The sequence below is a fragment of the Hyaena hyaena genome, unplaced genomic scaffold (genome assembly GCF_003009895.1).
Source record: "Hyaena hyaena isolate Hyena2069 unplaced genomic scaffold, ASM300989v1 scaffold_761, whole genome shotgun sequence".
NCBI lineage: Eukaryota > Metazoa > Chordata > Mammalia > Carnivora > Hyaenidae > Hyaena > Hyaena hyaena.
In genome coordinates, this window is record NW_024081393.1 from 550050 (window position 1) to 567330 (window position 17281).

Consider the following 17281-nt stretch of genomic DNA (forward strand, 5'->3'; position numbering starts at 1 on the left):
TGTTTTCTTTATTCTGTTCCTATACATTTTAATGTATCTGTTCTGACAAACTAATAACTCCTAATACCCAAATACAATACATGTTTTATTGTTCTTTGAGTCTCTGAAACATTTCACATTTCTTCCTGAATCTCTTTACCATTTCTTTGGACTAATTTTTCTGAGATTTCTTCCTGTACTTCCAAGTTAACTCTCTTGAGGTAAAGGCCAAGAATCAGCATTTTTAGTAAACCCTAGAGGCATTTCTGACAAACGTGAAAGAGACAGGATAATAGGTTCAAAGAAATGAAAAGGAACAGCGTGGTCAAACAACAAGGATCTCATCCTTCCAGAAAAAAAGACCCTACTTTAATAGTCACTGAAAACAACTGCATTTTTCCTTTTCATTATCTAATCTTAAACTCAATATCAAGGTTGAAAAAACAGCTGGGCATATTACAGTATTTAAAGCTTTAAAATAAATTGGAAGCAGTTTTAATTAAAGTTACCAGGACACCAGAGGGAGACAAGATACACCCTAATTGGAAAAGTGTCACTACAGTATTCAATTATTATAACCTTGATCCTATTTTCTTAGAGCAAAATATCTGGAAACCTGCAATGATTCAGTGGATGTCCTTGGCCTGGGCAGATTGGTGAACCATGACACCACTAATTTCATTCACCTCCACATTTCAGAAGACACCACTGGAGGTTGGATCATTTTGCTGAAGAGCTTTCTCCCATGAACTATTCATGTGGAGACACAGATTTTTCAGCCTAGATCAGGCTGAAATAAATGCTGATATCAATGTTAAATGATTTATTGTTGTTTGGGGTCTTTTTTGGGGGGGGGAGTAGGAGAGGGTGGGTGTTGCTTGTAAAAACATTCTTTGATTGGAGACTGTTTAAGAATAATCAAATAATGTTAGTAAGATCATCATCACACTAAGCCATTTTCTGAGACATAGATGTAACAAATGTCAGAAAAACAGTCATTAGGTAGATAATCTTGGAAATAAAATGGTTTACATAACCAGTGTGAGTTTAGAGGGGGAAAAAAACTGTAGACAGATATCCTCAACCTGAATTCCACCACCACCTCATGTTATCTATAAAAGCCTTGAACAAGAACACTCATCATGTGTGATTTTCCCCATTTACAAAATAAGAATAAGTAGATGTTTAACATGCCTACTTCATAGGATTTCTGTAAGAGCCTCATGAATATCAATCATCAGACACATGTTTCTATATAGTCACAAAGACCAAACAAAACCAAAAAAAACCCAACTCTTTAAATCCAAAACTCCGTTTTGCTATAAAAGAGAGAGTTTTAGGGCCAAAGCAACTAAAAATTCTTATATTGCTTTCTCTTTTGGCTCTGAGGTTGGTTGGTGGAACAGATAAAATGACCATAGCATAAAATGAGTGTGAATAAAAAGTCAAAATCAATGCTGAAACTGAGAAAAAGATATTGGTAGAAGGAGAGTCAAAACATAAACAAACGCAAGGTAAACGAAAAGGAATAAGTTTCAATTTAGTTTTAGAATAAGTTGCAATTTAGTTTTAAATCAACAGTTTGTAGCAGAATTTAAAATGTAGTGTTCAAAAACATAAAATTTGTGTACATGCATGCACAACAAATGTATCAGATATTGAAAATTAATCATTCCACTAAAATAAATAAATAGAGGAAGGCAGGAAGGAAGGAGGAAAGATGGACTCAAGGTATTCATTTCCTAAAAATAAATACCAAATTATCAACTTTAAGCTGTTACACAATTTCTTCAGTAGATATTTGAGAAAACAACTAGTTCAATTTACTTCTTTTTCATGTATTTTACTTTTATAACATATTCTCAAAGATATCTTATGTTGCTAATCTTGATACTTAAGAATAATGGTTGAGGGCGCCTGGGTGGCTCAGTCGGTTAAGCGTCCGACTTCGACTGAGGTCATGATCTCATGGTTCGTGGGTTCGAGCCCCATGTCGGGCTCTGTGCTGACAGCTCAGAGCCTGGAGTCTGTCTTCAGATTGTGTGTCTTGCTCTCTCTCTGACCCTCCTCTGCTCATGCTCTCTCTCTCTCTCTCTCTCTCAAGAATAAATAAAACATTATAATAAAGAAAAAAGGTTTAAATTTTTTTCACAAAGAAAAAAGAAAATGTTTTCAATACTGTGTTATTTTCTAAACATGGAAAATTGATCTAGGAGTCACTAGAAGAAAAATTCATAGCCTTCCAGAACATTCTACCAAGTAAACATCCAATTCTTAATCTGAACGAACTGTGATTTACAGCATACTCCCTATCCTTCATTTCTTCTTTATGATTATACACTTTTTTCAGACCAAAAGATATATTTATGTAGTAGGTAAGAATGCAGATCTTGAAGTCAGACACACATAAATTTAAATGCTCTCATATTCTTGCTAACTCAAAGTATAGTTCTTGTACCAGACACATTAGCATCACCTGGGAGCTCATTAGAAACGTAGTATGTCTGGCCAGATCTCCTGAATAAACATGTACATTTTAACAAGAGCCACAGGTGAAGTAAATGCCCATTAAAACTTAAGAAGCACCAGCAAATACTAGTTACTAAATTTCCTTGAGCAAGTTAGATGATTTCTCAAAGACCCTATGTGCTCATTGAAAAATGAGACTAATAATGATGTCTAGAGCTTAGTATTATTATGAGAAATAATTAGATAATGCTACTTAGTAAACATTCATAAAGTCTAACTGGTATTAAATTTTATCATCTCCTTCGCATTTGTACATTCATTATTTTTCCAGCATATTTACATGTGGAATTATATTGGCAACCCACCCATATAAATTAAAGCTCTTTGAGTCAAGAAAGCTCCCTGACTATAAGCCTAGAACAAAAATAGCAGTTAATTAATAATGCCACCTTGCATTCACTTACAGTACAATGCAGCACCTGTTTTTCAATTGGCCTCAAAACATTTCCCTTTGCTATAATGTGCTTTCTGTTGTTGTGAAATCCAGAAAGTTAAACAAAGAATTTAGTTTGAAAACAAACATGACTCTTTCTCTCTGACATAAAATCTAACTAATCCCACATTTAATTAGCCATTTTGATTTCTAGATTCTGTCTTTCAAGCACTGAGGATAGTCACCGATCCCCCACAGGACTCAAGTCATGTACCAGGTGACTAGAGCTTCGATTCTAAATGACATAAGAAAGTCTCAGTGGGTTCCGTTTTAATCCAATTAAGGCAAGATACATCCTATTTCATTCGATGACCTTTTTTCATGAGACTTTGATGTCCAGATGATCTGTTTTTTACATTTGGAGGAAAAATGTAAGCTGATAAAAATCAATATAATTGGGATCATTTTCAGCTGTCATAGTGTAAATGCTCATCACAAGTAAACAGTACATATCGTATTTTTATTAAACTTTTACTGAAAACACAATTTACATGTATAAATGATGCTTAAAAATGGTATTCACATATCCAAAATTGAAGATAAAAACACTTTGAATGTTCAAGTAATGAAAGCTTATTTTCCCATGGATAACTCACTTATATATTTCTTAAAAATTAAATGTTTCAACTTCTGGCAACATGGCATTTCAAATATTCCAAAGAACTCTCCTGTGATATTACAACAAGATCCTGGGCATTTTAAGACACATAAAGATTTACAAGTGCCAAAAAAGCAGGCAAAATTTCTGAGTGCCAAGATATATATAAAATAACGTAAACTAAAGATCTTAACTGTGAGTGATAACTAAACAGGAAATTCAGAGTTGTCCTGGGACTAATACTTGTAATGGTGTTGTGATTTATAGTGTAAGAGAAGCTAAACATAAACTCAAGCATTATAGCTAACAGAAGATGTACAGGAACTTCACAAAGAAATTTTACAACTTTATTGAATGGAATAAGAATGTGCTCAATGGAAAGAATGGCATTTATAAATAAAAAGACAATATATCATAATGATATCAATCTTCCCAACTGAGTCAATACAATATCAATCAGAATCCCAATAAAGATTTTCTTGGATAATAACAGGATGAATCTAAAACTTCGATTAAATGTGAAGGTTCCAGAATACTCAAGATCTTTCTGAAGAAGAATATGGTGAGGGACTGGCTTACCAGATATCTAGCTTGTTGACTGGATCACATTGGGGTAATGCAAACTAACAAATGGCCCTAGGAAAATTGGTTAGAAAAGCATTTAATTTAACATGCAACCTAACATTATATACTGACATTAGTTGGAGTTTGGTGGAATAAAAAAGTCTGTAAGAACTTTTTAGAATGGCATATACCACAAATGTTTATAATCTCAGTATAGGGAAGGATTTCTTAAAACATATGCCCTAAAATACTAATAACTTTTTAAAAGATGACCTAGATCACAATGAAATTAAGAACTCATTTTTCAAAATATACACCATAAGGACAATGAAAAGATAAGTCACAAGCAAATCACAAAAAGATATCTGGGGTGTCTGAGTGGCTCAGTCAATTAAGCATCCGACTTGGGTTCAGGTCATGATCTCACAGCTCATAAGTGTGAGCCCTGCATCAGGCTCTGTGCGGACAGTTCAGAGCCTGGAGTCTGCTTTGGATTCTGTTTCCCTCTGTCTCTGCTCCTCCCCAACTCGCACAGTCTGTCTCTCTCTCCTCCCAAAAAAAACAAACATAAAAAAAATTTTTTAAAGGTATTTGCGCTATCTATAACTTAAATGAATTACCATCAAGAATACATAACCTACACATAATAATATAAAGAATTAAAATGTACAAAAGATATGAACAGATATTTTGCTGAAGAAACAGAAATGGTGAATGAATATAAAACTAGATGTCTGCCGCATTAATAAGAAGAAAAGGTACTTTTTACACCCATTTGATTGTCTAGAATTAAGAAATCTGGGGCATCTGAGTTATTCAGTTGATTGAGCATCCAACTCTTGGCTTTGGTCAGGTCACAATCTCACAGTTTCATGAGTTCAAGCCCCGCATCAGGCTCTGCTCTGAGGATGCAGAGCCTGTTTTAGATTCCCTCTACTGCTTCCCCACTTTTGCTTTCTCTCTCTCAAAATAAATGAATAAACTTTAAAAACAATCTTATAAATAAAAAGAAGTGTGACATCACCACTTATTACCCAGAATGCATCAAAGGAGATTTGTATATAGCTAGCGGGGGTCTAAACTGATACAACTATTTTGGAAAAACAATTTTCATACTTTTGTAAAGCTGACTTTACAAGTACCCTACAGTCTATTAACTTTACTGTCATGCATATCACACCCTACAGACATCCCCACATGCAGGTACCCGGAGACTTGTTTAAGAAAATTTAGCAGCACTATTCACAGTAGCACTCATCTGGAGATAATTCAAATAATAATTTACCAACAGAGAATAAATGAACAAACTGAGATATCTGCTCATAAAATACTATTTAAATGTGAATAAGAGCGAATGAAACCTACATGCGTACACCCAGATAAATCACACAAACATAATGTTGAAGGAAGAAAGCAAGTTGCTGATAACTACATACAGCACAGTGTGATTTTAATAAAGTTGGAAAACAAGCAAATGAACAATCATCTTTTTCCCCCAACAGATTTATGTGAGGCACATCTATTTTTAAAGAGAAAGAAATGAGTAATCAAATATCTAGTATATTGGCCACCTCTGGTGGGGGGTGGGGGGGCCGGTGATCACAAAGGAAAATACTACAAAGGCAGCTTTATGGGTGATGGAAATATCTGTGGATTTTATGCTGTATAACAGACTTCAACAGTATTATTATGCATCACAACTTACACATGTAGAAACAGATGTCTGTACCAATTAAAATACTGTTCCTATGTAAAAGAATCCTCTAAAATAAAAAATAAACTAATAATTAGAAATAAGGTTCACAATGAAACTGTGATACCATCGTTCCCAAGGTAAAGAAAGCATACTGAAGAAAATAAAGTATGAAAAATAAACAAGTAATGGAAAATGATAAAATGAGCAGAGCCAATTTCAACTCACCACCAGGGCTTTAGATCTGTTGCTTAGAAGTTTCTCAATATCCCTGGCTGCAATTTCCACCAGCTGCCGTGCATTATTTGGTTCCACAGTATACAAATCTTGATACTTCTGATAAATCTGCCCAAAGAGAAAAGATAATAATAATAACTGCATATGTGGTTCTTAAGTTCACAATAGAAAGTATTTTAAACTATAACAATCGGTTAGAAAGACGCACTCTTTTCTTCGTTTTGATCTTTTTGGAGTTTGAATGTGTCAAAGGTATGTATGTAAATAAAAATTTGTGCTAGTCCACCAGCTCACCAAAATCGCACGTCACATTAACAGGCAGTAGAAGACCCTGTACCGCAGTAATCCGTGTATGCAATTTTGTGACTTGAAATTCTTTGTCCCCTAATTCAAACCTGGTATTAACTGCCAACAGGATTGTTTTTTTAAAGGCCTTGCTGCAAAACAGTGGAAAAGAAGCATGAGAGATCAAACGCGGAGCCTGTATGCAGCACACAAAGGTAGGAAGAAGGAGTTAAAACCAGGTTTCGAAGAATTCTCCCCACTGTTATCCCTAGCTACAACCATTGAGATCAAATTGTATGCAGCTGAAACTCATGCAGTGAGAGGGTGAGAGGGAGAGAGAGGGAGAGAGAGGGAGAGAGAGGGAGAGAGAGGGAGAGAGAGGAAAGGAAGGAGAGGAACACTGAGAGACAGCATGAAGCCCATGCTAAGGTTTATCCAGGTAACACAACTTTATTACACGGAGGAGTTGAAGATCACTGAGGTCTACATTAAAGTTCGGTTAAAACTGTGCTAGTGCAAATATTTTATGTAGGCAAACTCAACCCTTGCAGTTTTGTTTGAATCACTGAATCCAACTCTGCTGAAAGTAAGATTAGGCGGCAGCAGCAGACTATCAGTTCGCCTCCCATCAGTGTCTGCGGCAGATTTCCCTAGAGTGGCATAAGATGCACCTGGTGTGCCAAGCCCGTGAGCTCCTGGCAGGGGAGAAAGAACTGGAGAAAGGTGGGGGCGGGGAGAAACGGCGGCCATGCTGGCGGCTGCGGCTGCGGGGCTGAGCCGAGCAGGGAGAAGGAAATCCCTTATGCGCCCAACAGATGGGTCGCACATGCATGACTGAACCATCTTTGAAAGCCAGGGCCTGGCAGGTTTTTACCATCTTGTGAGAAGTGAATCCAGGCACATTCAGGAGCCAGTTCAACCCTGCTTTTTCTGGCAGAACTCCAGCTTTCTGCATTACTACCAACAGGTTCTATCGCCAGGTCCCAGCTGACCACGGATGCTACTCATAAACACTGGTTTCAAATAGACACAGATGCACATGCTAACATTAATTACAGAACACGTTAGTTTTACATGTAGTCTTCGCTTTTAAAAGCGATTCTAAATTATAGTTTTAAAAGACTGAAATCAAACGTTAACTCCTAAAATTTTTTAAACTATGAGGTTTTTCTAATACTTGTTTTAAGGTTTAAGTTTATTTATTCTGAGAGAGAGAGAGAGAGAGAGAGACTGGGGAAGGATAGAGAAAGAGGAAGAGAGATAGAATTCCAAGCAGGGTCCACAGGGTCAGCATGTCAGCATGAGGCCCACTGCAGGGCTTGAACTCATGAACTCATGAGATCATGACCTAAGCCACAATCAAGAGTCAGATGTACAACAGACTGAGCCACCCAAGAACCCCTAATGCTCATTTGAATTTTGACCTTGTAGGTTTTTGATCCCAACTATTCAAGGCACAGTAATCTACTCATATAAATCCCCCATATTTAGTTTTGTTTGAAATTCCTGTGTATTACTAGATTGCTTACGCTTTCCGCTGAGAGGCAGGTTATTGAGTCTTAGTCTAAAGACCAGGTTGTCCACGAACAACTCCATCAACCCAAGCCTCTCTCTTTCATTTTAGCCTAAGATGACATCCAAGAACATGAACTCCTTAATAGGTTAATTGATTTGGGGTACAAACAGATAAGCCTCAACATCGCTGTAATTGATCCAGGACATTTAGTTCTTTGTGGTAAAACCAATAGAGCTAATTGGTGCAAAAGGCAGTTGTGCTTTGTACCATTAAATATCGTGTTTGCTTCTGTATGAAGTCTGACCTTCTTCCTACGATAGAGAGTACAACCAAAGTCAGAGTTGGGAGAGATTAGTTCCAAATACACAATCTGTACTTCATATTATGTACCACACATAATGTCACTTAAGTCACTGCCTACATATGCCAGACACCTTATAGGTTCCATATAGAATGGAATGATTATGAACGAGAAGAAAAAATTCAGTTCAAGTATACACAGATCCTCTCAAGTATATACAGAATATTCTCTCAGATGGACTAGGTGGTAATTTTTAAAAGGTTAGCAGAAAAAAATCAGTTCTAACTCACAAGTAAACTTAAAAAAAATTTTTTTTGACATGTATTTATTTTTGAGAGACAGAGGCAGAGCACAAGTGGGGGAGGGGCAGAGAGCGAGTGAGACACAGAATCCAAAGCAGGCTCCAGCCTCTGAGCTGTCGGCACAAGAACCCCATGCGGGGCTCGAACCCACAAACTGTGGACTATGACCTGAGCCAAAGTCAGACACTTAACCAACTGAGCCACCCAGGCGCCCCAACAAATAAACTTTAAATAAATGAAGTCAAAGAAGATGAAGTCCATAGCCCCAATATAAATATCCTGTTATACTTTTTAATGGATAAAACCACATGTGAAATGTTTTCGTGGTAATAAAAATGAATTAAAGCCATATAACTGCTCTACCAAAAGAACTAGTTCTTGCTTCTGGTTTTAAAGAATGTAATATTCTTTGCTGTTTTCATTAGAGGTACTGCAAACTCTCAAAATGTCTCTTGGTATATGTTTAGTAAAAAGTTTTTAGAGGAGAAGAGTTCAGTGGATTTTTATGATTATATACTGTTTAAAGTACATACATTTTTAATTCTTCCCACCACTGAAATTAACCCCACTTCTACAATATTTAGCATGCTAACGTGTTTTTATTTTAAACAAAACCTTAAGTATCTTTTCTCTTTCTCCTTCTAGTTTTTTCTTTTTTTAAAAAAAAATGGTCTGTGACAATTTTATCCAATCTCTTTCCAGGAAAAATAAATAAATAAATAAATAAACAAAAAAGCAGAGTGTAAATAATTTGAGATTTTGACACCCAAAAGAGGTCTGTTCAAATCATATGTCAATTCCTCATATGCTGTGTGACACTGGCTTCCATTTCTTCTACTAGAAAAAAATACACCATATGAAGAAAATCCTAGACAGGATGCTTTCCCTCCTGACTGATAAACTAATATGCTTTAATTTTTCTGTAGTTCAAACTCTCTCACTTCCAGCCTTGCCACAGATTTTAACAGAAAAATGTACTGCCTCTACATTCTTACTTTCACACAATCTTAATTAACTGGGTTTAATGACCATTCACTATTACATTTGTAGACAACATAGAATATGGTTTCGTCTTCCTTTTTTTCACTGGAAACTTCTAAGTCTTTTTGCTCCAAATCCATAGTTCCAAGATAATCTCCAGAAGGACAGTACATTTAAAGATAACCTCACGGTGGGGTGCCTGGGTGGCTTAGTTGGTTAAGCGTCCGACTTTCGCTTAGGTCATGATCTCACGGTTCGTGGGTTCGAGCCCCGCATCAGGCTCTGTGCTGACTGCCAGCTCAGAGCCTGGAGCCTATTTCAGTCTGTGACTCCCTCTCTGACCCTCCCCTGCTCACGCTGTCTCTCTCTCTGTCTCCTAGAAATAAATAAACATTTAAAAAAAAAAAAAAAAGATAACCTCACGGTGCCTAGATGGCTCAGAAGGTTAAGCACTAACTCTTATTTTGGCTCAGGTCATAATTTCATGGTTCATGGGTTCGAGTCCCACTTTAGGCTCCCATGGTGGAGCCAACTTAGGATTCTCTCTCTCCCTATCTCTCTACCCTTACCCTGGCTTGTGCTTGCGCTCTCGCTCTCTCGCTCGCTCACTCTCTCTCAGATAAACTTTAAAAAAATAAAAACAACCTTAAATGTCATATCCAAAAAGTGATACCACTCATTGATATAACTGCTTACTAAACACACCTAAATAAATGTTTCAGAAATCATAACAGTTACTATTATGCCTTGCAATAACACAGATATCCCAGAGATGCTTACTGAAAGAGAGGTAGTCTTCCAGGTTTGGGATGACCTAGAAGATGATATTAGCAATCACTTTTACTCAATAGCACTCTGAGGTGTTTCACACACATCATTTATTCACCTTGAGAAACCTAAAGAGTACATTTAATTAACCACTGTGTTAGTGAGAATACTGAAATTTGAGCTTAGGAGTATCACAACGGAGGCAGTTCGGGTCCCCAATTTCACATCGTGAAGGAGCAAACCACCGTTCAAAGCAGTGGAAAGGAAAACGCTAATGTGGCATGTTTAGGCAAAGTGAGTGTGCAGCGCTGCTCTCTGCCAGAGATGTCCCTTGGCTTCAGGAGGATGTGGAGAAATAGGAAAGGCTGTTGGGATGAATAAGAAAAGTAGCTAAGAATTAATCTATCTACTAGGAGACGGCCTCAGGGCAGAGTCAAGGGACTCCCAATGCAGAAACTGAGGGATGGACACTGGGAAGCAAAGTTCCAGCTGAAGAATGATGGTGTCGACCCCCACCCCCATCCCCCCTTGCCGACTCGAGGGCCCTATGTAGGCTGAGGAGACGGGCCAAGTTCTTAGTAGCAACCACATTCAATATCTATAACAAGAGAAGAGAAAACAACAAACATATTGCACATCTTGTCACAGGTTTCCCCTTGTGCCCTGGTGCCAAGAAGCAAAGCCAAAAACATTAGAGATCATGGGAAGGCAAGTAGAACAGAAACTTCGAAATGGTAGGACTGAATGTCTTTCCCCTTGGAGAGGGAATGGCAGATCATGAAAAAGTTACCTAAAAGGAAACAGCAACTCTTGTGTATTAAATCTCAGTATGTATAATTTTGACAACCCCTTCCCTCAGTACTTACAAATGTACTCTCCTCCCATGGAACTTGTCTGGAATAAACAATCCAGACTGCTGCCATGCCCATAGCCATCTTTCTGAGAAAAGCTTTCCTGTGACAGTCCCTAAGGAAAGAAGAGTCCTAAGTGCTTCCTGACAAATGGGTAGCAGTATTCTAAGGTATGACCTTGCCTTTGGCCCCTGACTCCTTGTATTGGGACATATCAGATCTAGAAGCTGCTAACTTTGGACTCAATGACCTGCAAGGAAAAAGGTAGAAAAGATTTGTGCAAACAATGACAACACGTTGAACCGGTCGGATTCTCTCACCACAGGACAACAGTTAGGGGGATCAGAGGCAGAAGCAGCAGAAGTGAAAAGATGAGTGGAAGGAAAGCAGTGGGCACATACCACTGAGTCACACAAGCGACAGCCATGGTACGTGGAATACCGGCCCCCCAAACGTCTCCACATATATATGTGAATATGCGCTGTTACGTGGAAAAGGGGAATTATGTTTGCAGATGATAATGGCTCAATCAGTTGAGTGTCTGACTCCTGATTCTGGCTCAGGTCACGATCCCAGGGTGATGGGATCTAGCCCCACATCCAGCTCTATGCTGAGTGTAGAGCTCGCCTAAGATTCTTTCTGATGCCCCTTCTCTCTCTCCCTCTACCCCTCTCCCCCACGCACACTTTGTCTCTAAAATAAAATATAAAAATTAAAAATTACATAAATGAATTAAATTAAAAAAGAAAGATTATCCTGGATTATTCTGGTGGGTCCAATAAAATCAATAGGCTCCTTGAAAATGAAGAGGAAGATGTGACTACAGAGAAAACCAGAGAGATCACAGCATGAGAAGAAATTGTTCCAGTGCTGCCACCTTGAAGGTGGAGGAAAGGGGCCACGAGCCAAGGGAAGGACTTCTGACCTACAGGTTGTAAAATAATAAATTTGTGCTTGAGCCAATAAATTTTGGGGAATTTGTCACACTAATCATAGAAAACTAAAACAATGAATTAGCTGTGAAGAGCCCCGGCTGAGAGGTAACAATAATAATCGGCCTCTGGATAGTAATTCTAGACTAAACTCCCTGTCACTCTGTCACAAAATAGAAATGTTAAGAAAGACCCCACGGTTTGAAGGTTGTGATTAACATTATTAATTACTACTTTGTACCTTCATTTCATTACTCATTAGATTCATTTCATTCATTTCATTCATTCTATTGTGAGAAATGGATCATTTCTGTTTCACTTTACAAAAATAACGAAATTGTCTCAGGACTCCTACGATGACCTTCACAATAACGTGGGATTCTGAGAAGAAATTCTAGGGAGAAAAGCTAAAAATATCAAACTAGAGGTGCACACACGGTCCAAAAATATACACGAATTGGATGAATAAATATGATCCTACCTCGCAATAATAAGGATTGAAAGAAAATGTGACATGACTCCCACAAACATCCTAATTTCACTGTCTTTACTGCTGAGGGGAGTAAATTCAGTCATCTTTAACACTAATGCAGGTAGGGAAAGAGATGCCTTGTCACTTCGAGTGCTTTGGATACTCACAAAATCAATTTCACTTACTTTTACTTGAATTTTGCCATGTGGGATGGTTTGGTTCTATGTTTTTTTCTTCTTTATTAAGTGTTCTGGAGGCTTTTAAACTACTTGTTCCCTAGCAACTGAGAATGTCTTGTTTCAAAAAGATGGATTAGCACAAAAGGATGATACAATGTTCTTTCGTGGTCACTTTCAAAGATCAAAGTTCCCTTACCTTAAGAAATTTTCCAATGATTTACAAGTATAATAAAGTCTTTCTTTTTATTTATCATAAGTTACATCATCACAGAAGCAGGCCAACAGAAAGAGATGTTCAGGTATGTGAAGAGTCCTTCATCTAAGGTAAAGAGTAACCAGTGACATTAGGTCTGAATTGTTCGACTATCTTTTGCCAACAACAAAAAAAATTTCAGAAACCCTACCTTCCTCTGTATGAATGTTGCCATAAAACAATATGCAATATTTACTAATTAACTCCTGATCTCTTCAAATACTCCCTACCTACTCTTTAATTAAAATAGTAAATGATGCAATCTCATAAACAAATGTCAAGTTTTTCAACGTCTCACCCGTTAATACTTTTTAGTACACTGTCAATTGTGTTTAACACAATTAGTAAAAATCACTTTAAATTATAGCCTTTTGTTGTCTTTCCCCTATAAGCTAACTTTATGAGAGAGTATACCCTCTTTGAACTTTTTTATGGCTTGAGATTTCTATTTGGCTACCCTTTTTTTTTAATTGTTATTTAAATTCTAATCAATTACCATACAGTGCAATATTAGTTTCAGGAGTACAATTCATGTAGGTGATTCATCACTTACATACAACACCTAGTGTCTATTCAGTTACTTTTAAGTAAACGCAAATATCATTAACAGTCATAATTTATTAAGTATCACATTCGTTATATATTTCATATTTGCTTTAACCGGAATGTAAATTTCGAGAGGACAGAGATTTTTGCCTACTTTGCTCATTGGTACACCCCAGCACACAGTACACTGTCTGCACATAGCCAGTATTCCCTCTCTACTGATGGCACAAATATAGCACCTAAATGATCATTACATCCTAAAAACAGAGTAAATACATAAAAAACAAGATAATGATTGATATGAAGGTTATTAGTATTCCACCTAAGAGGCAGAGAAAATTGTGCTGTCAGAATTCAGAGTAAAGAAAAATCACATGCCTTAAAAATAGTCAAAAAGACGGAATTATGGCCACACTTGGAAGGAAATATGTATTAATAAGGGAGAAAAGAAATCAGAATCTGGGTGACACAAGGAATTATTGGAAATATAGATTGAAAAGCAAAGTCAGACACGACCAAGGAGAGATACCAAATTCAGGGTACTGGTTTATGCCTCAGAATATGGTCAACTCCAAGCTATATTGCTCAGAACATCTCTTAAAATTAAGTAGCACACAGGAAGAATTCAAAACATAACATAGGCCTGTTTACTATGAACATCACCTAAATATATAAATAAATATATACATATATAAATATATAAATAAATTAAATATATATTATACAAAAAATATAAATAAATATATATATGCGCTCATGTAATTATATACATATACACACATATACATATATAATTGATTATGTTCTTGAATTTATAGTGCGTATCTTTCCGATGATAACTATACCAAACCGGCATTCAAAAAACAAACGCAAGAGTTCAAACTACTTTCCATAGTCCTTCCATACGTGACAGCTTTTAAGCTAGGACATTATCACCTTTAAGATGAGATAATACCTCTAAGAAGAATACTGAGGAAGAACGAAGGCAGCATTGAAGACTGTTCCACAGTACTTGCCCGCTTCCTATTAACAAAAAGATGATGGTGATGCTTTCGAGCGTGCATTAAAGATGACAGAAGGACCACAACGAGTGACAAGCACAAACATGGCTGTGCTTTCTCCACACTACACATTGGAACAGGTGAGAATATTTAGCTAGAAATGCAAGGTAAATACAAGGGCTCATGCCTGGAACACAGAAACTAACCTAAAACAAAGACTAAATTAAGAAAAAAAAAGAGAGAGAGGGAGGGAGAGAGAGAGAGGGATACATAGAAAGAATTCTTCAGTTTTTAGGTTGGGGACATTTCACACATAAGGTAAACAGCAAGTTTATCTTTAAGAACACTCACAATTGGAGGTGCCTAGGTGGCTCAGTCAGTTAAGCATCTGACTTCTGATTTCGGCTCAGGTCATGATCTCACCACTCATGGGATCGAGCCCTGCATCGGACTCTGTGCTGACAGCTCACAAACTACGTGGGATTCTCTGTGCCCCTCTCTCTGCCCCTCCCCCCTCACGCAGGCATGTGCGTTCTCTTGCACGCGTGCTCGCTCTTGCTCTCTCTCTCTCAAAAAGGAATAAACATTAAAAAGGGATATGGAGCTTTAAAAAAAAGGATATTTAGAATTAAAGCAAGAAAAGCGTTAAGATACATATAATAAGAAGCCACCTACTTGGGTTTTTTGTTTGCTAATTCCAGAAATAACATTAACCTAGCCTCTTTCCCTTTGCACATCTGGAGGTACAAATGAATTGTGTGTGTATTTTGAGCAGCAAATTCATATGCAATTAAAAGTACAAGAGATCATACTAGATTCTATTAAAACTAAATTAAAAAATAATTAACCATAGGCTGAGTGAGCTGCTTACTTAATGTCCCTAACCCCAAATGACCCAAGTTCATTTTATGGCCAACAAAAGAATTTTAAAAAGCAGCGCAGTTCAATCTGCTCTTAACCATTGTACCTTATTAACAAATGGCTTTTCTAAAGCCTAAGTGCCACCTATCAATGCTGAGAGACAATTTTAAAAATTTATATTAATTTAAAGAATTCCATACATTGATTCTTGTCTCAAATTTTTCAGTCCTCCCAGAGCCATCTTTCACCCTGAACACTACTGACACTTTTACCAGGTGACCCTTTGTTGTGAGATGATACCAGGTGCATTGTGGGTCTGTAGTGGCATCCTTGGCCTCTTCACACTAGATGCCAGCACTTCCCCCCCACCTCCAGTTGTGATGATCACAAATGTTTGCAAGCACTGACAGACGTGTCCTGGGGGGAAAAAATGCCCCTGCTGTGAACCACGGCTCCACACATAAAGACATTAAATATCTTCAGGAAAAGTAAATAATAAGAAGCTGTATGCTGTACACTGGGAGTGTGAAGTAGCAGATAATGGTCTTTGATGCCATTCATCTTTATTCTAGAGAAGCCACCGCCTGGCTACATCGCTGAGGGGTTCTGAGCTTCCGTCTTCATTGTGTTTGTTGCTCAGGACAAGAAGGAAGCAAAGGCAACAGTATATCATTCTCTCTATAATTAGTATTACCAAACCATTAGATTTCCATTTGGAAAACAACCAATAATCATTTATCCCTTAAGTCCTGGTACAACTTAAGCAAGTGGTAAGTACTGAGTGATAATGGAACAGATTGGTATGATAAAAATTTTGAGTCTTTCACTATTCTTTTGTGAACCCATAGTACTTCATTTAAAAACCTATTAATAAAATACTGAAAGTCACCATCGGATTAGAAATGCCCTGGAGAGTTTATTCTGTACCTTTGAAAACGAATGTAATTAACTCCTGTTCAAAAAAAAAAAAAAAAAAGCTTCTTAATTTAAAACCTCCAGCAGATGGGTGCAGGGAATCCATACTTTCTACTGATAGTACTTTGTGCAGTCAAAATAGATTTCCGGCTACTTAGAGAAAAAAAAAAAGTGGGTTTTTCCCCTAAAATAACTGCAATCTCAAATTGCCTACATAATTATGGTAATTGATTTAGTTACAACATTTCATCACTGAGAGAATAAGGCAATGCTAAATAAAACCAGTAATTCTGGATTTGCTTGTTTGTTTGTTATCTCTTTCAAAATATAGCCTTCACAACTGCTTCTTAATCTCAATAAAACAATAAAATTGTATTTGAAAATCAATTATTATTACTCTTATAAAGCAGTAATTATGCTACATTTATAAAGTAATATGAATATAAAGCTACATTTTAATATGACATAAGCATTTAATGTTTTCATAGCACCTCTGATTGCTTTCACATTTCATCTCCTACTTCTTTTTCCCCCTATGACATTTCTGTAAGGAAGAGAGACTGTTCCGATCTAGCTCACTTGACAAGCAGGTAACAGGAAATCTAATACCACCCAGCTACTTAGCAGCTCTCCCTAGAGTAGCAAAGAAAATCCCAGCCCTTGCTGTTGCCTCAGCATCTTGCTGATTCCCTAGTCAGAATCACCAATGATTAATTACGTTCTGCTCTAGAGTATCTTCTTTTGTAAACAGATTAATATATTAAGCTCTCCACCACCTTTAAAATGAATATTCTATGTACATAAGTGACGTGACCACAATGTCAAAGTAAAAGCATCAGTCTATTAATACCATGAGTTACTAATGAAAAGAAATTATTCACTTAAAACATTTATGTAAATACTAACTTAATTAAGAGTACTGAATGCTCAATATTTAGACACATTTCATATTCACATCTTTGAAAGCATACTGAAATATGTACACATTGATTTTCACATAATCTTAACTTATGAAATCACACACTATGAAATCTTAACTTCTGAATCAAGAGCCAGAAAGTTCTACGATGATATCACTGCAGAAT

General features: G+C 37.0%; 1 protein-coding gene across 7 annotated transcripts in view; it reads right to left on the reverse strand.

Annotated features, from left to right (window-relative positions):
* CACNA2D1 (calcium voltage-gated channel auxiliary subunit alpha2delta 1) overlaps positions 1 to 17281 on the reverse strand; it is a 482620-nt gene that overhangs the window by 370147 nt on the left and 95192 nt on the right. For all 7 annotated transcript variants that reach the window (XM_039218422.1, XM_039218421.1, XM_039218419.1 and 4 more), the window contains exon 3: positions 6025 to 6141. In XM_039218422.1, coding sequence (XP_039074353.1) covers positions 6025 to 6141 — 117 coding nt within the window. The remainder of the gene's footprint in view (positions 1 to 6024; positions 6142 to 17281) is intronic.